At 49.3% G+C, this 26,181-nt stretch overlaps 1 protein-coding gene across 2 annotated transcripts in view; it reads right to left on the bottom strand.

Annotated features, from left to right (window-relative positions):
- Window positions 1–26,181, bottom strand: part of KIRREL3 (kirre like nephrin family adhesion molecule 3) — a 603,489-nt gene that overhangs the window by 106,606 nt on the left and 470,702 nt on the right. For both annotated transcript variants that reach the window (XM_070365160.1, XM_070365159.1), the window contains exon 2: window positions 22,292–22,369. In XM_070365160.1, coding sequence (XP_070221261.1) covers window positions 22,292–22,369 — 78 coding nt within the window. The remainder of the gene's footprint in view (window positions 1–22,291; window positions 22,370–26,181) is intronic.

Here is a 26,181-nt window from a genome sequence, read left to right on the forward strand (position 1 = left end):
GAGGCAGCCCTCTGTGGGGGTCAGTGTGGACTAGTTCAGAGAGCAGGGGTGTGGGGTTAGCTAGTGTAACAGGAGAGACAGGCTCAGAGCCAACTGCACTGGAGCCTGATGTGCGGAGCAGGGGAGCTGATGTCCGCATGTGCCCTGGTATCCCCTGGCTCTGTTGTGCTCAGAGGTCAGGTAGGAGGTGGTCAGGAGATGGTGTGGGATGTGCGCACCCTCCTCTTCCCCTCTCTCTGGGTGACTTATTTTTGTAGTTTTCATCACTATTTGTGAGCCTTTCCTGAGCCTGGGACTGTTAAAGCTGGAGCCACAAGGGGGTCCCAGAGCTGGGAAAGGAGGCTTTGCAAGCCTGAAACTGGACCGATTAGAACCTGCTTCTTCCCATGAGTCACGCAGATGAGAGATGTGAACATCTGAGCCTCCTGCAGCCCTGCCTTTGCTGGCTTCAGTCTCCTGGAGCTGCCTGCCCAGCCACGCAGAAAAGGCTCAGATGTCACCGTCTGCTCTGTTATTAGTGACCAACTGGGGAAGGTTGAAGAATACTTGTGCCGGGGCTATTTGTCGCCAGCTTTCTCTCAGCCCAGAGCACGCAAATTGCCTCTTATGAGATTAAGGGAAGTTGCCCTGGTTCTGAGAAGCAGGGGATGGAAGAAGGGAAGGGGAGGCAGGAGCCAGCTCAGCGCGCAGCTGTGGGGTGGGAAGGGACCAGGGCAGGATGGCTCCGGTCGTGCCTGGAAGCCTGAGCCTTGACTTCTGCAGCTCTCTGGGGGCTCAGCACACGCCCAGCTCCTAATGCAGTAGAATGAGCTTTGGGAAATTTCTGGAACATCCTATTGTGACCCACTTGGGGCTTATGGGGTTATGTTATACCCCCCTAATAATAAAACTGGTTGATGCGGGGTGTAACGGTCCCGTGATGTGCCATGCGCCACAGGCAGGGGACGGTCCCACCCCAACAACCTCCAAGACCCCTGGCCAGGTGTGGGGATGCTGATGAGGGACTGAGGTATCTTCCAGGACAAAGAGCTTAGTGTCTGGAGGAGACAAATCTATGCACAGGAACTAAAATAAGAAGTGCCCCAGGACTTCCCTGGCGGTCCAGTGGTTAAGAATCTGCACTTCCATTGCAGGGGGCACAGGTTCAATTGCTGATCAGGGAACTGAGATCCCACGTGGCGCAAGGTGCAGACAAAAATAAATAAATAAATAAAACCCTTAAAGTACAAAGTGCCCCAAATGAGGTATAAAGAAAGCCCAAAGGATGTAACAAAGCGGAAACAGACTCAAAGATACAGAGAACAGGCTAGTGATTACCAGTAGGTGCAGGAAGAGGGGAGGGAGCAGGGAGGGGTAGTGCACTGAGAGGTACAAATGACTGTAGAAAATAAATAAGCCACAAGGATATATTCTACAATACAGGCTATGTAACTAATATTTTGGTAACTACAAATGGAGTATAACCTTTGAAAATTGTGAATCACTATGCTGTACACCTGAAATTTATATAATAATAAAGAAAGTCTCAAGGAAGAAAGATCTTTCCTTTTGGGGAAAAGAGTCACAGAAGGACTGGCCTTTTTTTTTTTTTAATACGTATTTATTTATTTGGCTCTTTGTTACAGCATGCACCCTTACTGGCATGTGGGATCTTAGTTCTCTGACTAGGGATCAAAACTGCGTCCCCTGCAATGGAAGGTAGATTCTTAACCACTGGACCACCAGGGATCCCAGGGCTGGCTGTAGAAATAGCCTGGAAGGGTAAGAAGGTGAGGGCAAGCAGGGAATGTTTCCTGGGACGTGGATGGCGTAGGTAAAGTTCAGGGAATAACAGGATGGATGCTACAAGGTCCAGCCTGGATCTCTGGCTCTGTCGCCACAGCTGTGCACCCCTGGGGAAACTTCCTAGTCACTCCGAACCTTAGTTTCCCCGTAGGATGGAAACCATGCTCGTCAGGTTGTCTGTGAGAATGAACAGGACACTTGAGGAAACCCCCTCACTGTGAGCCTGTGTAGGATGCCCAACAGAACACAGTAGGTTCAGCTGCACAGGCCCTCGAATGCACACTAAGAAGTTTTCACCGATAAGAAACCATCCCTGGTGTTGACCCACAGGCTCAGATCTGAGTTTGAGAAAGATCACGGTGGCAGCAGGGAGGCAGATGGATAAAGGAGAAGAATCCGAAGGCAGGAAGACTGATCTGAAGGATTCTGCTCATAAGGGATCAGGCTAAAGCTGAAAATGGATTTAGGAGCTACTGGAGGTAGCACTGAGCTAGCAAGCTATTGAGTTTGATGGGAGATGAGGAGCACAGAGGCATAAAGGTCCCCCCTCTCCCTGGGCTGCAGGACGGGGTGAATGGGTAACTGGGGGAGCCACTTCTGTCTCAGGGAAAGAAGCAGGTTGCAGGGCTAGTGAATTCAGTTGTAAATATGTTGATGGAGAGGGGTGCAGAATCGCTCAGGAGAAGATACCCTGGATGTAGTAGGTCTGGAGGAAGAAGGTGGGATTCACCTGCACTTAACTGAGCATCACTACGGCTCAGGCAGTGGGAGGTGTTTTCACTACATGTCCTCTCATTGGGTATTGACCTGAGAACTCATCTGCTAATCTGGAAGGTTATAGGCATTGATGTGACTGTCTAAGAGGGACACGGCTGCTCCAGGCTGGGAGTATTGGTGGCAACTGCCTTGGGTAGCACGTCTAACTCCTGTCAAAGTTCGCACAGGCTTCGAACCCTGTTGGGTTGGAAAGAAGTCAATCTTCTTTTGGACCAGGATTGGAAATACAGAGAAGCCAGAAGGACAGACAGGGGTGGAAGACAGACTTCCCTCCATTGTCTGTTTCTCCTGGACCTCTGCTGGGAGAGAGAGGGGCTGGGACACACTTTCAACCTCCACACTGCTGTCTGCAGCTGTTGTAGCCTTGATTCTGAAACACGGCTGAAGAGAAGCTTGCCAGTATCATGAACGTTCCAGAAACTGTGCTGGACTTTTATGGGGGCTTATATGGGAGAGGCTGACTGTTCTTTCCAGGGCTGGGTGAGGGGTACAAGTTCCTAGCTCTCCCACTTTGTTCCTGGCCTGAGCTGGGGCGGCCAGGCAGCCTGTGATTCTCCCAGCCTCTCTCGACTCTCCCCAGGACACGCAGCCCGCCAAGGTTATCCTGGACAGCATGGGGCTCTAATGAAAAACAATGGGGCTGGCCGAGGCAGGGTGACTCCAAAGGCACTATAAATCCTTCGCCTCTTGATTATCAGCCTGTGGCCCCAGTTCCAGCCTGCGCTGAGCTCATTAGTGGCTGGGAGAGGATCCTCCATCCATTCAGTCAAGTTCTGGATGCCAAGAACACACTGATAAGGGCTGCCGGAAACACTGGCGCGGGCGTGCCTGTGAAGGAGCCCATCCACCCCGCCTGCTGGATGTCTGACCAGGACGGGAAAGAACAGTGTGGGCTTCGGCGGTGGCCATGGGGGTCGGTGGAAACGGGAGACCATCGGGCAGCCCATGAAGGCTGGGACCCTGCATGTCCTCCCAGCAGGAGGGCCCTGCTGCTGGCTGGCCAGGGGCCTGGGCTAAGCCCCGCGTCTCCCTCTGTGTCTTGGGGTGCTGTGTCTTCGGGACTGGAATGTGTGCTCCCTGAACCATTTGGGGGGCAGGGTAGGGAGCAGCATGAGACAGAGAAAGCTCATCTGAAGAGCAGCGATGGGCTGTCATTAACCCGAGAGGCAGCTGTTGGCATCGGTTACAGGCGCACAGAATTTCCACATACCCTCTTAGAGCACAGCAGCTTGGGAACCACTGGGATGGGCTGGAGGCGGGGCCGTGGACCATGGACCCCACGATGTCCCAGGAGCCTTGTTCCCTTTTATAAGAGATGCTGTCTGGACACAGGAAGCTGTGTCCTGACCCTGAGCACCCAGGCCCAGAAGGAACCCACGTGGTGCTGCTTCTGCTGCCTCTTAGCTGTGTGCCCTTGAGCCTGACCCTTCCCACCTCCAAGACTCAGCTCCCATCTGTAAATGCAGGGTTCAGACTGAAGTCAATTCCTCAGGTGCTCTCTTTTAGCCCCGATGTTCAGTGTTGTGATTTATTCAATGTATTAAAAAATTTTTTCAAATTTATTTGTTTGGCCACGCCACACGGCATGTGGGATCTCAGTTCCCCGGCCAGGGATTGATAGCAGGAGAGGTTAAGGCTGAAAAGAAAAAAAAATACAAGGCACAAAGAAAAAAAGCAAATCTCCCAAGCCAATTTGGTTTGTTTGGGGAAGATCTATGTCCTAACGATCTTTTTTTTTTTTTTTAAAAAAAAACAAGGGTTCATATTACTTGCATCAGTCCCGTATATGTCTCTTTCTGACTTACTTTACTTAGTATGACAGTCTCTAGCTGCATCCATATTGCTGCAAATGCATGGTTTTGTGCTTTTTTAATGACTGAGTAATATTCTAGTGTATATATGTACCGCATCTTCTTATTCATTCATCTGTTGGTGGACATTTAGTTCGCTTCCATGTCTTGGCTATTGTAAGTAGTGCTGCTGTGAATATAGGGGTGCGTGTATCTTTTTGAATTACGGTTTTGTGCAGGACTGGGATCGCTGGATCATATGGTAATTCTCTTTTTAGTTTTCTGAGGAACCTCCATACTGTTCTCCATAGTGGTTGCACCAACTTGAATCCCTACCAACAATGTCGGAGGGTTCCCTTTATTCCACACCCTCTCCAGCCTTTGTTATGGGTAGATTTTTTAATGATGCCCATTCTGACTGGTGTGGGGTGGTATCTCATTGCGGTTTTGACAATCCATTCTTAAAGATCTTGTGAACAGAGAGAAGCAAGTGTGTGAATAATCCAAAATGATGGACATTTCAAAACGATGAATAATCCAAGGTAATAACATTTATTTTCAACATCGGAATGCATTTTGGTATTCATGTTTGGATATGGATGTGTTTGATGTTCTGGGAATGTTTAACACTTAAAAAAAGCCACAAAAGAACCCAATGATGACGCTCCCTCTGGCCTCTTGCTCAGCTGGGTGGAGAACATCACCCTTCGGACTGATCCACTCACCCTCCCCAGCCTGCTGTCGCTGTGGCTCACACTTTCTCCAGAAGAGGATGCAGATCTTAGCTAATTTTGCCTTTAAAGGACTTTCATTCCCTTTGGGCCTCATACAAATAAGAAAAAAATAAGAAGCTGTGAAATGTTAACAGAGGACTTCATTAAGTAGTCTTGGTGATAGCATTTGCCAGGAATGGGGACAATTTGCTAGCAGACAATTGAGAGCTGACTATATATGCGTCCTAATTAAAATCGTAATTCTTCTTCTCCTCGCGCTGGGATTCTGGGTCCTGTCTTCTGGCTGCTCTAAGATATTAACCACAGCTAAAGTCTCGCATGTGCTTTACACATCACAAAGCTCTTCACATACCTTATTTTACTTAATCCACCCTCCTGACACTCTTTCGAGAAGGTTCTATCATCACCGTGACGTAGACACTTGAATGCCAAGGTTTAAAGCCATGACCAGCCAAGGTCCCACTGCTAGAGTGTGCCCATGCCAGCCCTTTTCGGCGTCACCTGACCTCTCCCATCACCACCTAACCATGGCCCTGGTGGGGGCTCAGAGTATTTACATCAAACACTGAGAAGGCAGCAGCAAAGAAAACAAAATAAAGTTAAATTTTGTCACTGCCCCTTATCTTTGTTTTGAATGTTTGAAATGGAGATGTTGGTAAAGGAGAGATGCTGGAGGCACTTTGAGAGGAAGGTGTGTGTGTGTTAACAGGAGTGCCAGATGGGCTGAGGCTGGGTCACTGAGCCCAGGCATCGAGGAGGTGAGCTGGTGGCAGGAAGGATGGGACTGGCAGATGCAGAGCTCCCTGGAAGCAGTAGCCTCAAATCCAGGTGAGCTATTTTCATGGCAACCATTTCAAGGAATAGAGAGAATCCCTTCCACTTTATGGATTAGGAAATGGAAGCTCAGAGAGGTTAAGAAACCCACCCAAGGTCACAGCGTGTGCTGGAGGCTGGTGTTTGAACCATCTGACTCCAGTTCTGGACTTCAGTTGACAGTCTCCGGTAAGCGTAGACCGTGATTGAGCTATATAGTTTCCTCTTCAGAAAGCAGAGGCTGACAACTGCTTTTCCCAGCTGTGCTCGCAAAATACACAGGAAGCTGATGGGACACCTGCTTCTTAGTGCTGGACACAAGCCCCATCTCACCTGCAGATCACAATCAACCAGAGACACCTCTGATTATCCCGGGCACTTCTGGGCCTGAGATCACCTCCGTAAACAACCATTTAGGGCAAAAGTCGTCCACAGCCAGGCAGAGGAACCCCCGCCCGGCCCTGCTGCCTCCTTGCTCAGAAGCCTTTTACAAAGGCGGACTCCCTGGAATGGCTTTCTCAGCTCAGTCCGGGGCTGTGAGAAAAATGACTTCCATTCCCTGCACGGCTGGAGCCTTGGGCCTTTGCCACAGCCACTGTGATGGGGAGCATCTCCTCTGCTGTAAAGGCAACCCGAGGAGGACCAGCTGGTACCCAGTCATGCCCTTCCACTGGGCATGGGATGGGGGACCGTGAATGGGAGTCTTCATGGGAGCTGAGGCCTCATTCCTGTCTGACCCCCCATCCCCATCCTGGGACATCTCGGTTTCCAGTCTGGAGTGCCAACAGAGGTCCTGACGGCTCCTCTAATAGGAAAGTTACTCTTGGCTTCACTGGAGGGGACAGAGCAGCTTTCAAGCCTCCTCCATGAAACGCAACAATATCTGGTACCACTCGGCGTCTCGGGGAGAGAATTCATGTCCATAATTAGTTACTGTATATCACCGTTAGTACTCTGCTCAGGATTTACTGGGCAAACACCATTTAACTGCACAATAACTACAGTCCTTGTTGCTTATTGGGTAATTTACTAAGGCTGGGAGGATGGGGCGGGAGGGACTCTGAATAGGAGGTATTGTAACCCCTTGAATCAAACTTTATGAGTTTGGGTTTGGCAGGGAGGAGGCAGCTGGTAGCCAGCTCTCGTTGCTTTGTTTTGCAGAGTTGGCTGGCAGACTGCTTCCTTCCCTTTCTTTATTGCAGGAGAGGTCTGGGGACTCAGATCTGGGGCTGCCCAGGGCTGCCTGGGGCTACAGAAGGCTTCTGGTAGAGAGGGTCTTTGGATGAAGACAAAGAAACTCAGCAGGAAGCCAGCAGCAGGAACCAGGCTTGGTGTCCTAGGGGCTCCATCCTGTCCTTCCATTTATCCCCTCTATCAGGCCTCTTTCTGTATCTGGGCCAGTGGGTGGGTGGGTGGGTGGGGGGTACAGGGAACTGCCCTTGGCTGGCAGCATCGTGATAATCTGAAACCCTCTCCTCTCTCACAAGTGCCATGTTGTTGGGGAGAAGCCATTCCTGGACGCCTCCCAGCCTCAATCTGCTTGAGCAAAGTCTGTCTTTGTTTGGCCCTAAACTCCCCTAACCTATTTAGACCACAGAGAAGGGGAAGAGACACAATAATGAAAAAAACGCAACGTGCAACATTGCCTTACGCAATCTAATAAATTACTCGATACCCGGCTGCCAGCTCAAACTAAGCCCAATATTGCCTGCAGTAATTATTTGGATCAAATGCAGTTTATCTGCTTCATATTTGTGCTTCTGTGCTCAGTGGTAACTTATAAATGTCATTGTGGTGTTTATTCGTTATAATGAAACTTAATGGCATCAGAGGCCCGGAGAAGAGCTGGTGGGGCGGCAGGTTTAAAACAGTCTCTTCCATCTCTGAAGAAGGGATGAGCCAAGATAACATGGAACTGCCCTACAGGGAAGAGGTCTGTAGGGATGGTAGAGTCCTCATGCTGCGGGATGGATGGAAAGAGCCCGGAGCCTCCTCTAGAGGCGTCCATTAGGAGGTGGAGAAGACTTCCCTGGGTTTAACCCTGGCACTGCCCCCATCTGTCCTTGCTTCATCTTGTGAGGACATTTAAGTGGGGATGGTATTCAGTCTTTACACCACTTGATGGCTGGCCAGATAAGAGATGGAGGCTGTCCAGGGTCTTGGGAGGCAACAGTCTTGATGGATAGGGACAGAAATTAGAACCTCAAGGGCAGACTGTACAACCTCTTATAGGAGGTTTGGAAGAAGGCAGTGGGGGCCACGTAGAGGGAGCACAAGACATGAAGAGAATAAGGAGGAGCTGGCGGGGTCGAGGGAGCGTGCCCACCAGCTCTGCATAAGTACAGACAAAGATGTGCCATCGGCGTAGAATGAAGGGTCTTGGCTTCATACACACCTGGACTCTACCATCGACTAGCTGCATGGCTTTGGGCAAGTGATTTATCTTTCCTGAGTTTTATTTTCTCCTGTGGAAAATGGGAGTAATGACAGACACCTCTCAGAATTGCAGTGATGATTATACGAGGTGGTGCGTATGAAGCGATGGACGCAGCATTTGGCGCTCTGTGGCCGTGGCAGTGCCTGGCACGCAGTGGGTGCTCCATGGTGGTCTGCTGCATGAAGACATGAATAGGACACTTCCCACCTGTGTGCATGGCAAAGCCGTCTTCCCAACAACAGGGCTTGGACTGGAACCTTGCAGCCAGGCAAGGCTGAGCTTATCATGCCTTTTTACAGGGTGGAAGCAGAGGCCCAGGGTGGTGACAGTCACTCGCCCAAGGCTACCCAGCTGGCGTATGGAGTGGGCACCGGCTCTCCTGCCTCCCAGGACAGGGGTCCCTTGGCCAGTATGTGCTGGACAGCTCCCCATCTGAGCGGAGGCCTGAGCTCTTCCTCCCGACTGGCTGCCCTGCTCCTTGGGGTCAGTCATGGGCTTGGAGCTGTGCGGACATCCCAGCTGAACGTGGCGGCAGAGGCAGGCGGGGGTCTCTCTGTCCATTTCCTCTTAATACTACCTTTGGTGTTCACTCATGAAATATTCATCCTGTCCCCTCAGTGAGAAGCTCATACAAGGCTCCCAACATCATAAATATGGATGAAAATGATTAGTCATTGTTATTTCTCCCACAAGCCAGTCCCCTCCCGCGGTACATCTCCTGTTTTGGTCTGAGCACAAGTGGGACTGAATTGAGGGTGTTAACCTAGAACACTTATAATAGTGCCTTGTGTTTTATGGTTCATCGTGCAAAGCACCACACAACCAATGTGCGTGTTTTATCACGGCAACAAATTCATGGAGCAAAGAGGGTGAGTTTACCCATTTTGCAGATGAGAAAACATAGGTCAAGAGAGATCAAGGTCAAAATAAAGGTCACATGACTAATCAGGAGCCAAACCTGTTACTGAAAAAACACTAGTAATAACTATTATTTTTGGACTCCTAATGAAATATTCTCTGGGAAACTGAGTGTTTCTCTGGGAACTGAGTGTTCACATAAAACTTTGTTTTATGTGAATAAACCATAGCACCATCTTTCGTGTAAAGAAATAATAGCATCATTTACTTCATGGTTTGTAAAGAGTTTTCATTCCTGTTTTTTTACTGGGCCTCATGAAGTGAAAGTGAAAGTTAGTCTCACAGTGCTGTCCGATTCTTTGAGATCCCATGGACTGTTGCCCGCCAGGCTCCTTTGTCCATGGAATTTTTTAGGCTAGACTACTGGAGTGGGTTGCCATTTCCTTCTCCAGGGGATATTCCCACCCAGGGATCAAACCAGGTCTCCTGCGTTACAGGCAGATTCTTTACAAACTGAGCCACTAGGGAAGCCCAGTAGTCCTCATGCTGCTGCTGCTGCTGCTAAGTCGCTTCAGTCGTGTCCGACTCTGTGCAACCCCATAGACAGCAGCCCACCAGGCTTAATTTATTCTCATTTGACAAAGCTCACACAATGAGTCAGTGGCAGAGCTGGCCTTAAACCATTATGACCCAAAGTGGATTCCAAGAAATCCTAGTCCTAAAACATGCTCTATGGAAAATATTTTGTGGTCAAGTAAGTTTGGGGAACTCTGAGAACCATATCCCCCTTTGGGGGATTCTCCACACCCTTTGGCCACTTAACAGCTCTGGGAGTTTTTGTAGGAGAGACTTGTTTAGTTAGGGTTCACCCAGCTTCTCTCCACCTTATTTGACCATGCATCCTCTATTTCACAGAACACCTATTAACGTGCGACAGAAATGCTGCTCCAGAGAAGTGTGTCTGTATGATCCCTCTTTGGCCGTATTTTCTGAGGCAATGAGTTTGGAGCAGGGCTGGGAGGGCAGGGCAGGGAGGTGAGGACAGGGTAGAAAGAACACTTGTAGGGCCCACTGGAACTGAAGCCTTCCCCCAACCCTTCCGTCTGTTTCTTCTCTTTCCTGTACTCCTAGGACTGTGAGTTCCAGATAATTCACTCAAGTGGGTATCGGCAGTCCAGCTTACATCTGGGGTGGGATCAGAGGGGCTACCTGACTGCCTGAATGGGGGTCCATGGACAGCACAATGTGGGGAGATATGAGAGAGGGCAGTCTATGGCCATGCAGAGAGATCCACATGGATATATATATATGTATAGCAGGCTCTTGGTCATGTCTGCCCTTGATGGTGATGGAGCTCCCCGAGGCAGAGTGGGAGTAAGAAGTCCAGGGTTTGGAACTTATGGTTGCTGGGGGGAAGGATGGGGGTAAGGGATGGTTAGGGATTTGGGGATGGACATGTACACTCTGCTATATTTAAATTGGATAACCAAGGTCCTACTGTAGAGCACAGGGGGCTCTGCTCAAAGTTACCTGGCAGCCTGGATGGGCCGGGAGTTTGGGGGGGCGGTGAATGGATACGTGTACATGTATGGCTGAGTCCCTTTGCTGTCCACTTGAAAATATCACAACATTGTTTGCTAATTGGCTATGCCTGCTAAGTCACCGTAGTCATGTCCAACTCTTTGAGACCCTATGGTCTGTAGCCTGCTAGGCTCCTCTGTCCATGGGATTCTCCAGGCAAGAATACCAGAGTAGGTTGCCATGCCCTCCTCCAGAGGATCTTCCTGACCCAGGGATCAAATCCATGTCTCTTATGTCTTCTGCACTGGCAGGAGGGTTCTTTACTCCAATACAAAATAAAAAGTTAAAAAAAGAAAACACAACACAAAAATTAAAAAAAAAACAGGGTTTGAACCTTAGCTGCGTGTTTTTGGTAGATAACTAATCTCTCTGAGCCTCGCTAACTTCATCTTCACAATAGAGGAAACACCGCCTACCCTGTGACGGCATGAAAACTAAACGGTGTGTGTCCTAGGCGCCTCCCGAGCACCAGAACTTGCAGGCTAGCTCCCTCTCACCTCTCCCACTCTCCCCAAGTTCCCCCAGTATCCAGAACAAATGGCTTCTCCCACCTCTAAGCTGCAAGAGCATCTCACCTGCCCACCCCTCCAGCTCTCCCATCACCTTGCCTTCTGCTGGTTCACTGAAAGCCTGTCTCCCCACTGGACGCAAAACTCCCTGGGGGCTGCAGTCATCTCTACCAATGCCCCGCCTGTCTCCCTCAGGCCAGCTCCCAACAGCCAGCACCCACCACCCTTCTCCTGAGGTCTTTCTCTCCATATGCAAAGGCCACTACTGACCAGACTGCTGTACAGACACCCCAATCTTTGGGTGGCCTGACCGTGAGGCGTGGCTTCTGCAGCACTTCCCAGAGCCTCCCACTGGGATGAGGCTTCCACTGCCCCCCCTATTTAGGGCCCGATAGTACCCCCAGCGTGGGGCACCTTCCCTTTCTCATGTCAACTCCCTATCATCTTTCTGGCACTTCCTGCACCTCTTGGACGAGTCTCTGCTTAGCATCTGCTTCTGAGGGAACCTGAGCTAAGACAAGGGCATCCTCCATGGGTTTTGCATCGCCATGTCCCCCCCACCCCAACCCCCACCAGCACCAGGCACACGGTGGGTGCCTGAAAGGTAAATCTCTGACTCAGACGCACAGGAGCCGTAAGCGCCAGCTCTTGGAGTGTTCTACCTCGGGCTGGCTGAGGGGGGCGCCCGAGGACCCAGGGTAGGAGGGCTGCTCTTTCCATAGTTCTGGACAGCCCCATCCTCTCTGTACCTGCCCTACCTGACTCCCCGGTCAAACCCTGGCGGGCGCAGAGGACCCATGGTCCAGCCAGTAGCCTTCCTCAATGAGAGAACGGCTTGGTGTCGGCGTTTTGAGACCCTTTCCCGAGTAATGGTTGAGAGGTACCTCTCTTGTACTAAGAATAGTGGTTATTCCTGGTGCGTTTGACTCGGAGGTTGGGGGGAGTACCACCTCGCTCTATTTATCCCACAGTCTGTATGCAGTTACTGAAACTGTCACCGTGTCCTATATTCCACAGGCCATTATGTGTATTTCAAACCATTATATAAATGGACTTGATTTGGTACTTCTGAATGTCATTAAACTCCTCCCATACCAGTAACAACACAGTTACCATAGAAACAAATACATTTGAGGAGGGAAGGCATAGGGAAGAAAGCAGATGGATTGGGGAGGGGGTGGGAAACGCACCCACCGATGACTATTTCCAGAACGCAGGGCCCGGCCGTGTGACACGGCCACTCCGAGGAGATGGGGTGAGCGCCTTCAGGTTTTTATTGACTCTCCTTTGATAAAAGGTCTGGATAATTCATCTCAGCCTGAACCTGCTCATTCCGGTACACAGCTCTAAAACTTTATGGCACCGCAGGCCATTAAGCACTCTCATTTATTCAGACTCTCCCACCCTGGGGAGGGAAGTAGAGGCGGGGGTCTTGGCATTCAGTGATGAAAGCTTTGAGGCTGGCTGAGGCTGGCTGGATGGGGAAGGGGAGGCAGACAGAGGAAAGTGGAGCTTGCCTGGGCAGAGTTGACACAGTGTGAGACCCTGGGATTTTGGTCAGTGGCTGCTAACGGTCACCCGGTTAATTGTCCTCAGTGTAGTCAGAATGACAAAACTGTGGACTCTTGGGGTTGAAGGGGTGTTTTCTATTTGAAACTCCTTTATAAGAGCCTAGCTGAGGGGCTACCCGTGGCCTTGGTAGGTAGTGAGTTTCCTGTCTTTGGAGGGATTCAAGTGTAGGTTGCAAGGGCCTCTGATAATAAAGTTTGCTCCCAGGGCTCAGCTCAGATTATCACTGTCTTCAGGAGGCTGTCTTGGCCCTGCTCACTTGGCCTGCAGTTGGACTGGGTTCCTCTTCTCTGTTCCCAAGGCTCTGTACACACCTGGCTGCAGCCAGTATGACAGCGTGTTGTGATTGCTGTGCTGTCCTCTGGGGCAGGGACTATGTCTTTACGTGCCAAGGGCCAGGCACAGTCACAGACACAGAGTCAGTCAGTTGGTGAGCGAATGAGCGCACGGCAGCACAGTGTTGACAAGTATTTACATACATTGGTACTTGGTGGGGATATTGAGCCATCAAGAGAGAATGTGGACTAGATAACCTTGGGTCCCTTCTGGCCTCAAGATTCTTTGATGGTATGGTTCTAAACCTGCTCTGACTATGCCTAAATTTCAGTCTCCCAAGCCACAGTGCTTAACCCTTAAGCATACTAACCACAAGGTTGAAAAGAAAAAACAAAGCCAAACAACCACAAAATCACCTTGACATGAAATATGTCTAAGCTCCCCCAGTGGAGGACAAAGTTCCTGAAGTCAGAAGCTGTGTCCAACCCCTGGGGCTCCTGTGCCCAACACAGTACTGGGGTCACAGGGGTGCATTTCATGTCTGTATCAAAGGACCTACTTCCTTTCCTTTTCTCCAGAGGTTCTTGCTTCTTGTCTCTTTCAAAACACTGCCCCAAACCCATTTTCAGCAGGCGGACCTCCCTGTTGGACCCGCTTAGTCGGTCACACCCACACTTCAAGGACTCAGCACAGTGAGATGGGGAAGTGGCTCAGAAGTCTGGTTTCAATCCTTTGCTGTGCTCTGGGCAAGCCTATCACTCTCCTGGGTCTCAGCTTCCCCTTCTCCAGGTGATTTCTGATGTTTCTTCTAGGAGTCTGTGATTGTCCAGCTGCCTGGTTCCAGCAGCTTGGGAGCTACTGCCCAGGGGCAGAGAAGATCATTGTGGTTACTATTCTTTGCACACTATGTCTATTGTGTGCAAACTTGATGCCAGGCTCCTGGGAGGTAATGGAGACCTGCTGCTGCTGCTGCTGCTAAGTCGCTTCAGTCGTGTCCGACTCTGTGGGACCCCATAGACGGCAGCCCACCAGGCTCCCCTGTCCCTGGGAGTCTCAAGGCAAGAACACTGGAGTGGGTTGCCATTTCCTTCTCCAATGCATGAAAGTGAAAAGTGAAAGTGAAGTCACTCCATCGTGTCCGACTCTTAGTGACCCCATAGACTGCAGCCCACCAGGCTCCTCCATCCATGGGATTTTCCAGGCAAGAGTACTGGAGTGGGGTGCCATTGCCTAGGAGAACTTAAAGACTGAGAGGGGAAATACGTCTGAGCTAAATAACTGCTAAATGAACTTCTGGGTACAGACTTAGCTAAGCCCTTGGAAGGAAAGGAATATAAGATTATGGAACACAGGAAGTTGGTCTAGACTAGGGAGGGGTGGGTCTGAGGAGGCTTCACTGCAGAAGTGATATTTCAGCTGAGATCTGAAAGATGAGCAGGAGCCGCTATGGGAAGGGTCTGGGGATGGGGTGTGGGCAGGTGTGGTCCGTATCCCAAGAGGAGGAACCAGTACAGACAAAGGCTCTATGGCAGACGGGAACGTGCCCTGTTGGAGGAGCAGAAAGAAGACTGATGTGACTGGAGTTTTACAGAGCGTTACAGGGGCAAGATGGAGCCAAAAAGGTCAGTAGAAACCAGATTCTATCGGGTCTTATAAAACATGCTGAGGATTTGGGTATTTTTCCTAATGGTGATAGAAAGCCACTGGAATAGTTTCAAGAGCAATGTGCTATTTTCAGATTTGCATTTTGAAATACTGCTCTGGCTGAAGTGTGAAAAATGAACTGGGAGGGAAGGGGCTGGGCTTGATGGACCCAAGAAGCCAGTTAGGAGAGCGAACATGTAGCCCAGGTCGGGGAGGGTGGTGATGGGTGAGGGCAGTGGCTGTCAGATGGACAGAGGTGGATGGGTTCGAGAGATATTCAGGAGGCAACATTTCTAGGTCTTGGTGAGAACTGGAGAGAACAGCGAGCGAAAAGAAGTCCGAGAAGGAGCTTGGCAGGGTCTGTGGTTGAGGTGGCCCCCAGCTTGCTTTAGCCAAGCAGGTCTCCTGGTAGGAATGGTGGCTGGAGGAACAGGCCTGGGAAAAAGCTCTGAAATCCACAGTCGGATCAAGGCAGGAGAATGAAAATGGACGACCCATGTTCCAAGGCGCCGAGCAAATTAAATAACAATCATAAAGCACCCTGGAAATCTGAGTTTTGCCATAAATAATAAACAGGGACGTTATACAAATAATCGGCTTTGCAGCCCAGTAGAAGAAAACACATCAGTAAGAAAAATGAAATAAGAAAAAATGCACCCCCAAAGCCCCAGCTAACAAAATGACAGTATTAGCCAGCACCCCGGGGGCTCTGGCAGGCAGTGAAGAGACTGTCTCAGGAAAATGACTGTGGGCCCTGGCACTAGAAGTAAAGAACCTGCCTGTCAGTGTAGAAGATACGGAATGTGAGATCTGTCCCTGTGTGGGGAAGATCCCTGGGCATGGCATGGCATGGCAACCCGCTCCTGTATTCTTGCCTAGAGAATCCCCATGGACAGAGGAGCCTGGAGGGCTAGAGTCCATGAGGTCACAGGAGTCAGATACGACTTAGAGACTAAACCACCACCACAGGGAGGATGAAAGCAGCCGGGAGGCATACCTGCTTCCCATAACTGAGTAAGAAGCAGAGGGTGCCTGTGCTTCTGAAGGTCCCGGACTCCGCCCCCTACCACATACGCAGCCCGGGCAGATGGCAGCCTCACGGGCAGGTCCACCTCGGCCTCAAAGGGACACCCGAGCAGGGAGGCCAGGGCTCCACTGCCTCAAACATCCTTTTCCTCCTTCCCCCTCCATTCCCCCTCATTTCCCACTGCTAATCTATGGCCCAGTAGGCTTTTCTGGTTCTGTAGAAAGAAAGGGTCTTCCCTGGCCTGTGTCCCCCTCTCCACCTTTCCTGACTTTCTCCCACATCAGGCTGACAGTCTCCTGTGTTCTGCCCCACTTTCTCCCGCCCCTTCCACCTTCTCTGTGTTTTCAAGCCAAAGCCTTAGGGGCGTCCCCTCTGACTGTGGCCTCAGCCCCCTCTTTCTGCATTTTAAGAGCACTGGACTGGACGTCAGCAGACCCGGGTTGTGGTCCTGCCTCTTCCAGCAACTTCCTATCGACCCCAGGCCTCCCTGGGTGAGTGGGCTGCACTGTAGTTCCTGGGGTGGTTCAAGGTTCTAACATAGAGGAGGACTGGGCTTTCTGAGAGGCAGGCAGAGCCCCTCATCTGACACCATGGGAGAGCTTCCTGTTCTGCCCGTGGATAGGGTCCACCCTGGGCAAGCAATGTGCATGAGATGGAGAGCGGTTCTGGGCCCTCCAGGAGAAGTGGGTCATGGGGGAAGGATGGGAAGAGAGAAGGGAATGGTGTGTGTGTGTGTGTGTGTGAGTGATGTGAGAGCAATTCCCCTGCAGCTCTGACGGGAAATACCTGCCTAGCGATGCCCTAGATGAGAAGATGGTCCATCAGTAGGAGGGGTGAGGAAGGAGGGCAGCTGGCTACAGGACAGACACATCCCGGGCAGCCTCACCTCCTAGCCCTTTTCTCCGCCGATCTGCATGGATCCTGGCTTCCCAAGAGGGACTGTAGTGCTGGCCTTGGAGGAGAGGCAGAGAGGTAAGTCATAGGGAATTGCTGGGGACCTGAAGACTGGCGCTCTGTGTCAGAGTGTTCTGTCTACTGAGCTCCTTCTCCAGATTCCCCTTACACCCGTGGGTAGCTTTCTGGATTCCTCCATTGACACTCATGGCACTAATTGTTTTGTTGTTTAGTTGCTTGGTCGTGTCTGACTCTGTGATTCCATGGACTGTAGCCTTCCAGGCTCCTCTGTCCATGCAATCTCCCAGACAGGAATACCGGAATAGGTTGCCTGCTGCTGCTAAGTCGCTTCAGTTGTGTCCGACTCTGTGCGACCCCATAGATGGCAGCCCACCAGGCTCCCCCGTCTCTGGGATTCTCCAGGCAAGAACACTGGAGTGGGTGTCATTTCCTTCTCCAATGCATGAATGTAGGTTGCCATTCGCTTCTAAACGGGATCTTCCTGACCCAAGGATCAAACTCATGTCTCCTGCATTGGTGGGTGGATTCTTTACCACTGAGCCACCTGGGAAGCCCACAAACTAATTATTTAATTTCAAAATGGTTGGTTAGTCTCTATGTGTGAGACACTGGGCTAAGGTCCAGGGACTGGCAAGGAAAGCAGGATCCTTGCCTTTCTGAAGCTAACTCTTAGGTGGGACAATGTAATAAATAATCATCAGTTAGCGTAAGTACCACCAAGTAAATAGGCTGGTTGTCACAACGGAGCTCAATGGTGGGGGAAGGGGGGAATCTCACTTAGGTAAGGTGGTCCGGCAGGGTCTCTTTGGAGGTGACAGGAACCCTGAGATGCGACTGTGTTTTTTATCCGGAGCTCGAGAGGGCAGGGACTATAGCTTATTTACTTTTTCCCCCCTTGGCCGCACTGCCTGGCATGTGGGATCTTAGTTCTCAGACCAGGGATCGAAGCCATGCCCCCTGCAGTGGAAGCACAGAGTCTTAACCACTGGATCGCCAGGGAAATCTCGTCTTCTTTACTTTTGAAGCTCTAGAGCTTAGAACAGTAGCTGGCACTTATTATGAAAAATTGGTATTATTTTTATGGTGCGTGTTCATTGACTGTTTGATGAATAAATAAATGATCTCCTTCCAGCAGTTCCTACTTAAAGCACCATGTACTTAATCACATGAAGACAATTATGTCAAACAAACGTGACAGTCTCATGCCTAGTCTGTCTTTATTTGCTCCTTTTTTGTCGGCCTTTCATTGATTTTTGTCCATATTTCCACTTGATGCCTCAGATACGTTGAGCACAAACAGGAAAGAACACACAGACACACATACACAGACACACAGACACACAGACACACACACACACACATATTTTACCGACCACTTCCATTCCTGCAAATGCTGCAGATTCTACCCGAGAAGCTATTACGTGCTCCCAAATAGAGCAAACCTCTCATTAACTATCACATGCCTCCTTAAACGATCTTTGAATAGTGTTTTCTTTTTTATTGCTTTGTGTAGTTTAACAGCACCAATTGCGATTACTCTAGCTTATGATAAACCCCAGATCTATAAAGCTCCTGTTCATTCATTATTTTTCTCTTGCTCCTTCTCAAGCTGTTATTTTTTGGGGGGAATGTAGCAAGGAGGGGAGAATGGAGGGAAAAAAAGATACAAAAATTAACAAGGAAACAAATGAAATAGGGGACCACTTCTTCCTGGGTGACAGACACTCTATTAGATACTGTTAAACAGAGCAAATATACCTCAGTGCAGCACAAGTAGGTCTTGCTTATTTATACTAAATGGCAAATATAATGATCACCATCTTATCTTTAATAGAAGAAGCAGATAATTGTTCCAGTATCTCACTAATTTCAACATCTGGGCAAAAAAAAATTATAATTTTTAAAAACTATTGTACCAAGTGTTCAATTTATAGCAAGGTGTGTAGGGCAGTGTGGACAGAGATGTCTGCTTCTTGATCTATGTCATAGCTGCTATTCCAGTTCAATTATTAATATGTGGAAGTTATAATCATTTTGACTATTGGTACAAGATAATTATAAACCATAAAACAGCTCCCCATGCTTGCTGGTGCTTCTTTGTTATGTGCAGACGTGCTGGGGTTTGAGTGTGTGAGCTTTTGAAAGAGAAAAAAAATATGTAATATGGCACTTGGGGTAGCTAGACTGGCTGGAGTGGGAGCAGAGAGACATCTGCCTCCTTTCCAGGCCCCTCCCTCTTCCCCTCCTCATGCCTCTCACCCCTCCAGGACCAAAGCCCACCGACCTCCAGCATCTCCCCTTCGGCCCCACCGACTTACCTACCTCCTATCCTGTCTCCTCTTTGTTAGCTGAGATTTGTAACTCCTCATACAGGGTGGTTTAACTTGCTTGCCACCCCCTCATCTCCTTGTTTACCTAGAAGCAGCAGCAGCTACTGTGTGTGGGCATGAATGTGCACTGGGGCATTTGGGAGAGCCGAGAACCACAGGCAGTGAGGAAGGCAGAGATGGGGGGCAAGCTGCTCTGCTACTTCCCGGCCATTGCTGATGCCTCTGTTGCCTCCTGCTTGATTCTCAGTTCATCTTTACTAGGGGGAGGATATAAATTGGGCTAAAGCACCTAGAATCACTCATTCCCAGCCAAGTGGATCACAATCCATTGAAAGGAATAACCCATTTTTGTGGCTTGTGTGTGTTTGAAAAGAGGCTCAAAGAGAAGGGGCGTTGTTTTGGCATCTTACTTTTTTTAACAAGAAAAACCTATTTAAAATGCCATCTGGGAGATAGTGAACGACAGAGGAGCCTGGAGTGCTGCAGTCCACGGGGTCACATAGAATCAGACACAACCGAGTGACTGAACAACAAAAAGGATTTCCCTGGTGGTCTAGTGGCTAAGAATCCATCTTCCAATGCAGGGGACATGGATTCCATACCTGTTTGGGGAACTAAGATCCCACATGGACACTAGAGAAGCCCACTGGCCACAACGAGAGCTCCTGTATGTATCAACAAAGGTACCGTGTGCCAAAGCCAAGACCCGACCCAGCCAAACTAAAGACATAAAGACTGTTAAAATGCCATCTTATGACCAGTGCAAGGTTGATGCATGAAGCAGGGCACTCAAAGCCAGTGCTCTGGGACAACCCAGAGGGATGGGGTGGGGAGGGGGGTGGGAGGGGTGTTCAGGATGGTGAGACACATGTACTTCCATGGCTGATTCATGTCGACGTATGGCAAAAACCACCACAATATTGTAAAGTAATTATCCTCCAATTAAAATAAAATAATTTTAAAATGCTGTCTTAGTTTAGTTGTTGCACAAAGTAAGGCTAACCATTCTTAGAAGTAATCAGATCCTAGTCTTGCCCCCAAGTCCTCTTCTAGTCCCCTTTCTTCCCCTCTTCTTTACTTGAACAATGTCTAAGGAGCTATTAAGGGTGCATTTGTTTTTCTTACCATTTCCTTAAGCTCTTGTTCAGGGTATTACCATTGTATCTCTCTTTACAGCAAATGTATTTAAACTTCTTTTTAAGAAGACAGGCTTCCCAGGTGACGCTAGGGGTAAAAGACCCACCTACCAATGCAGGAGACATAAGACATGTGGGTTTGATCTCTGGGTTGGGAAAATCCCCTGGAGAAGGACATGGCAACCCACTCCAGTATTTTTGCCTGGAGAATCCCATGGACAGAGGAGCCTGGCAGGCTACAGTCCATGGGGTCCCACAGAGTCAGACACCACTGAAGAGGCTTAGCATGCACGCACACACGCACATAAGAAGAGACACCAGAGCATTCTCTCTCTCTCTCTGCCGTGGGATGACTCAGTGGGAAGGCTGCTGTTTGCACACCACAAAGAGAGCTCTCGCCAGAACCTGACCATGCTGGCACTTTGATCTTGGATTTCCAGTCTCTAGAACTGCGAGAATATAAATTTCTGTGTTTAAGCCACTCAGTCTGTGGTATTTTGTTATAGCAGCCCGAGCCACTTATGAAAAGTGTGAGGAGTCGAATCATGTTCGTCATCCTTTGTGATATGATTCTTTACAGGCCCCAAGATCTGGAGTCAGTATCCTTCTATTGGGGTCAGACACTTGGAACCTGAGCTTTCAAATCCACCCCAGCTCGTGACTTTTTTGGTTCCCCCATTCCCTGGGAGCCTCATTTTAGCTTCTCTAATGAGCATTGCCAGCAAGCTAATGTGTCTATTCAGCACCATGGACAGAGCCATGCTGTCAGTTCCCACAAATGAGAAGTTACTGCCTTGCACACTCAAGAAGGTGGTGGTGGGAAGGGAGGGCTGGGCTGAGAGAAAAGTGAGGAAGGAAGACTGACTGGCAGGATGCAGAAAATGCAGCCTCAGTGCTGGCTGTGCTCAGCCATGGGGCTCCTACAAATAAGAAGTAGCTTCTTGATGCTGTTGCCTTCTTATACAGGCAGGCAGTGAAACCAGGGAGGTGATATTCTTTGTGCTTAATTGCACTGACCTAACTGTTGTCAAACTGTCACCATGATGGGTCCTGGCAACAAAGCTCTAGCTGGTGAGGCATTAGGTCTGGGGAGCATGTGGGAGTGTGGTGTCATGGTCTAGAGGCTTGGAGGAGAGCCAGCTGAGGAGCTTAGGAAGAGGGCGCTGGAGCTATGCTGTGGTCTAAGTTTGGGGCTAGAGTTGGTACAGGTGTGCTATCTTTTCTATGCCTGGAATGGGAATGAGGCTACAGGGGGCACTGGGCCTTGGGAAGGGAGGGGCCCGGCTCACGGCAATCTGGGCTAGTGAGAAGCCAGGGCTTCATTTGTCTGACTTTAATGAATAAATGGCATCCCCAGCCATTGTTTATCTACTTTTGAATCCTGACAAACAATCTGTGGCATCTGATGGAGAGGGTTATTAGCTGCACGGAGACAGATGGCTGGGGATGAGGGGATTGGCTCTTTATTACAGTGGCCCCAGAAGTGGCAGCATTCCTCTCATGCCCCAGCCTCCACATGAATGCCAATACCTTCTCCACCCCACCACCTCCTGCCTTCTGTGGCCCAGTCAAGCGTCCGAAGAAAGACCCAGTGCTAGAGGAAGACAGAATGGCCTATGAGTAAGAGGGAGAGGTAGGGCTGAAGGAGTTGGGAAAGAGGGCAGGTTTTTGAGTGGAAATCCTTTGAGAATAAAGAGCTCTGCCTTATTCTTCTTTAGTATTCTCCCAAGTCCCCTGTGAGGCACCGTTAATTCAATTAGCATTCAAAAAATATGAATGTTAAGAAGAAAGGCCATCAGGTCTGGATTAGAAAAGATAACAGAAGCAGATTTAGTTGGGCCAGGTGGGTAGGTGAGGGACAAAGGGAAGGGAAGAGACAGGAAGAGAAGGAGGGGACCTAAAGGGAGGAAGGAAGAGAGTAGGAAAAAATGCTCATAAATCAGCACACAATGTTTCTTCCCTACATTGCTATCTGAACGGCTTCATGGAAATGAGCCTCATCGGTCTGCTGTCCTTTCTGAGAAGCCCCAGGGTCTTTTTCCTGCTGCCACAGCTGTAGGCAGAGCTTCCTCCCTCCGCATCACCCCTGAGAAGGCAGGTTCCCACTGACCTTCATTCATTCTCCGGAACTTGTCCTTGGTCATGTAGCCCAGCACCAGACAGCATCCTCTTTTCTGGAGGCCCAGCTCTGGAAGAAAAGCAGAATGGGTGAGCTTGGAACGGGTCAGGGGTCAGCGAAGGTCCTTTTGCAAGAGATGTGAAGCTTGTTGCTCTTACAAAAGGGTTACTTATTCAACAAACATTTAGAAAGCACTTGGTCCAGGCATGATTTTTTTCAAAACTTTCATCAGGTTTATTTCTAGGATTTTCATAACTTTAAGATGTCGCGAATGTGATTTGTATTTATTTATTTATCAGTGTATAGTTACTTTACAACGTTCCGATAGTTCTGCTGTATAGAAAAGTAAACCAGCTATACTTATACATATATCCTCTCCCTCTTTTTTCTTTTTTTCAGATTTCCTTCCCATTTAGGTCACCACAGAACACTGAGCAGAATTCTCTGTGCTAAACAGTTGGTTCTCATTAGTTATCTATTTTATACAGTCCAGGCATAACTTAAGGCCAATAATTTGCTTATTTGATCTTTGCAACAACTCTTTGAGGTACCACTATGATATACTCTATGATTTACCACTGTTATCCCCATTTTTATATTATATCCTCATTTATGAGCATATTAGGTAGGTGGTCTTAGATGAAAGAGCTGGTAGGTGGCAGAACCAAGAGTTTGAACAGAGGCAGCCTGACTCTGAACAAGAGGCAGAGTCCACAGTCATAACCTTTACTCTCTAGGTTAATGAGTCCCCAGGCTTGAAAGGGGTATGCCCAGATTACATCGGGACTGTGGTGAAGCCAGAGAAGAGGCAGAGTCCAGCCAGTGGTGTCCAGGACGGAACAGCACAACCAGACACAGTGGAGAATTTAGGGGAAGACACAAGGGCCAAGGGGCTTCCGAGGTGGTGCTAGTGGTAAAGAACACGCCTGCCAAAGTGGGAGACATAAGAGAGGCAGGTTCAATCCCTGGGCCGGGAAGATCCGCTGGAGGAGGGCATGGCAACCCACTCCAGTATTCTTGCCTGGAGAATCCAATGGATGGAGGAGCCTGGTGGGCTGCAGTTCAGGGGATCACAAAGTGCTGGACATGACTGAAGTGACTTACTACACATAGTATACAGGAGTCAAGGTGTAGGCAGAAAGAGTCTACTTTTGGGAGAGAGTGAATGTCTGGGGCTGAGGATCCCTGTTCATCCTTACATTCAGGCACAATTCAGCATTGTCATCAGACACTTAGGAGTGTAGACTCAGTGTGGAGCACAGGGGTGGGGATGGTTAAGAAACATAAGACATAGACTCGGGTCCCAGAAGACTTTGACCCAAAAAAACAACAAGTTAGAACAATGATTCCAGGTAGCAAATGCAAGAGACCAATTTTCCCGCACGACGATATTCTGAAAATCAGTGCCCATTGTATATCAGCCCTGGACTGGAGTACCTTGGTTAACCAGTCAAGATTTCCTCTCCGGTATCTATCCTTTGCCCTAACTGTGGTGCAGTGGTAAAGAATCTGCCTGTCTATTCAGGAGACTCAAGAGACATGGGTTCGATCCCTGGATCCAGAAGATCCCCTGAAGTAGGAAATGGCAGCCCACTCCGGTATTCTTGCCAAGAGAATCCCATGGACAGAGGAGCCTGGCGGGCTACATTCCATGCAGAGTCAGACGTGACTTAGTGTGCACACACATCTGACCTTTACTCCTGATTCGTCATCAGCACTTGTGGGTTCTGAAACAGGTTTCTCTTTGGATTCCCCACAGCCACTGCACGAGGGAGGCAGATGGGTTATTACTATTCACACTATGCAGATGAGAAAACTGAAGTTCAAAAATGTTAAGTGACTTCCCATGATTATTGTAGCCTCCGCACCCCTACCTCTTTGCTTTGAAGTCATACAGATGTGGCAGCCGCCATGAACTGGGAAAACGGATAAGGGGTATGATTTCAAGAGGCCGGGATGGGACAGCAACTCCTCCCAGGCTTCGTCAGCTTCCCAGGTGCCTGGCTACTCCCTCCATCAGTTTCTTAGAGAAGGAGGGTGCCACGGAGGGTTATGTCACAGCATCTTCTTCCCCGACACTTGGTGATACTCTGAGCCCTGGCCAGTCGGCATCTAGACTGCCAGAGTGTATAGAGGCTGGGCTCCTTCTCCTCTAGCCCTCCCCCCACCTCTTGTGGTCCAGGCCCAGCCTCTCGGAGCAGCAGGATGAAAGGGCCCAAGAGACACAGATAAGTCAAGCTCAGGGGCTCCCGCCCCAGAGGAAAACAAAGCATGGTGGGTGGTGGCGGAATGCCATGGCCCAGGGAGGTCGCGGGCTTTGATCTCTTGATTCTTTAAAGGGGTTTATTGACTATCAGTAAAGAGCAGAGAAGCAGATCTGAGTGTGCCTTTTCCAAAGGCACTCACTTCTCTTCCTTTCTCTCCACGCTCGCTCGTCTGAAGGCACAGCCAAAACGCCCTCACTTCAAACAGCCTTACATCTCAGGCGCCCAAATTGACGATGTTAAGTTCCCTCATCCAAGGCCTCGGCCCTTTCTTCAGGGGCTCCTGCTCTGTCGAAAGCCATGCGGATCAAAGCCCCTTTGATGTTTACTTACTATATTTGTGGATTCTTTCTAACAACCACCTTCAAGAGGCAGGAATGCAGCCTGCCAGGAGGAGGGGCTGCAGAAGCTCTAGCTATGAGGTGGCTCTGAGCCCCAGCAAACAAGCCTCTAGCCCAGGACCCTATTGAAACCTCAACATGCTGACGACATTCAGAGTTAACCAGCCCATTATAACTGCACGCATATTGTTCATCATGAGAATGACACAATTGCTGATGATTCCTATTATATTTTCCACTGACTTCCTATGCTCATCTGAAGTAAATCAGCAGTGGCTCCTAATGAGAAAGGGAGCTTGGGTTTGGGTTCTTGCATTGAGCCCAGGAACAAACTCTGGCAGAAGAGTGTGGGCAGAAGATTCTGGGTGAATTTCGGCCAGTGTTCCTGCAGGGCTTCTTGGACTATCCCCTCAACTCTCAGGGAAATGGAGGGGCATGGTCCTCCTACAGATTTAGAGACTGTGGATCACCTGCTGACTTTGAGTTGACTGTCTCTGCCACCCCAACCCACCCTGTCCTATGTCATGTAATATGCCACCAGGGGTATTGCCCAATGAAAGAGGCTGTATGTACACACGGTTATTATAAGTAAGATTCTCATGGACCATGTTTGATTTTTGCAAATGAGCAGGAAAAGACTTTCTTTTTTATATTAAAAAAACCTGATTAATAAAAGAAATGGAGGCCAAAGCAATTTCTCAATGTATTTGGCTCATTTAATTTGACACGTGTGGGTTAGTCTTAATTATTTAGGCATCTATATTACAAGGCACTAATAAGCACACTGCAGAAATTTATTAAGTGAGAGAGGGCTCTCTGACTAAGTCTTTACTGAAAAGTGGGGAGAAGCCACTGGGATCTTTGCAAGAACGAGCAGGTTGGGGGATTAAATACATGAGAATGAGCTGGCTATCCATATATGAAAATTGAGGATGTTCTCGGGAGAGACTTGCAGAGGTAAATTAGAGGTTATTGGTGATACATGAAGAAGCAGGTCAGGGCCCAGGTGTGATTCCAGGAGAATCTGGAAACGCAGGTGTGGTCAAAGATAGTGACCAGAGAGAAACATGCAGGGCGCACGAACCAACAGCTTACGATTCCAACAAGCCAGATCAACCAGGCTATTAGTGGAGAGATGATGGAATGTGATAGAAGAGGTATCGTTCACACTGTGAGCTGGGTCAGCCACCAGACGGCCACCTTCTTTGTCAGGTGGTATGGGACTGATGGTGGAGTCAGATCCCAGATACCCGTTTTATTTATTTATTTTTAAGAC

This window comes from Bos mutus, chromosome 29 (genome assembly GCF_027580195.1).
Source record: "Bos mutus isolate GX-2022 chromosome 29, NWIPB_WYAK_1.1, whole genome shotgun sequence".
Classification (NCBI taxonomy): Eukaryota; Metazoa; Chordata; class Mammalia; order Artiodactyla; family Bovidae; genus Bos; species Bos mutus.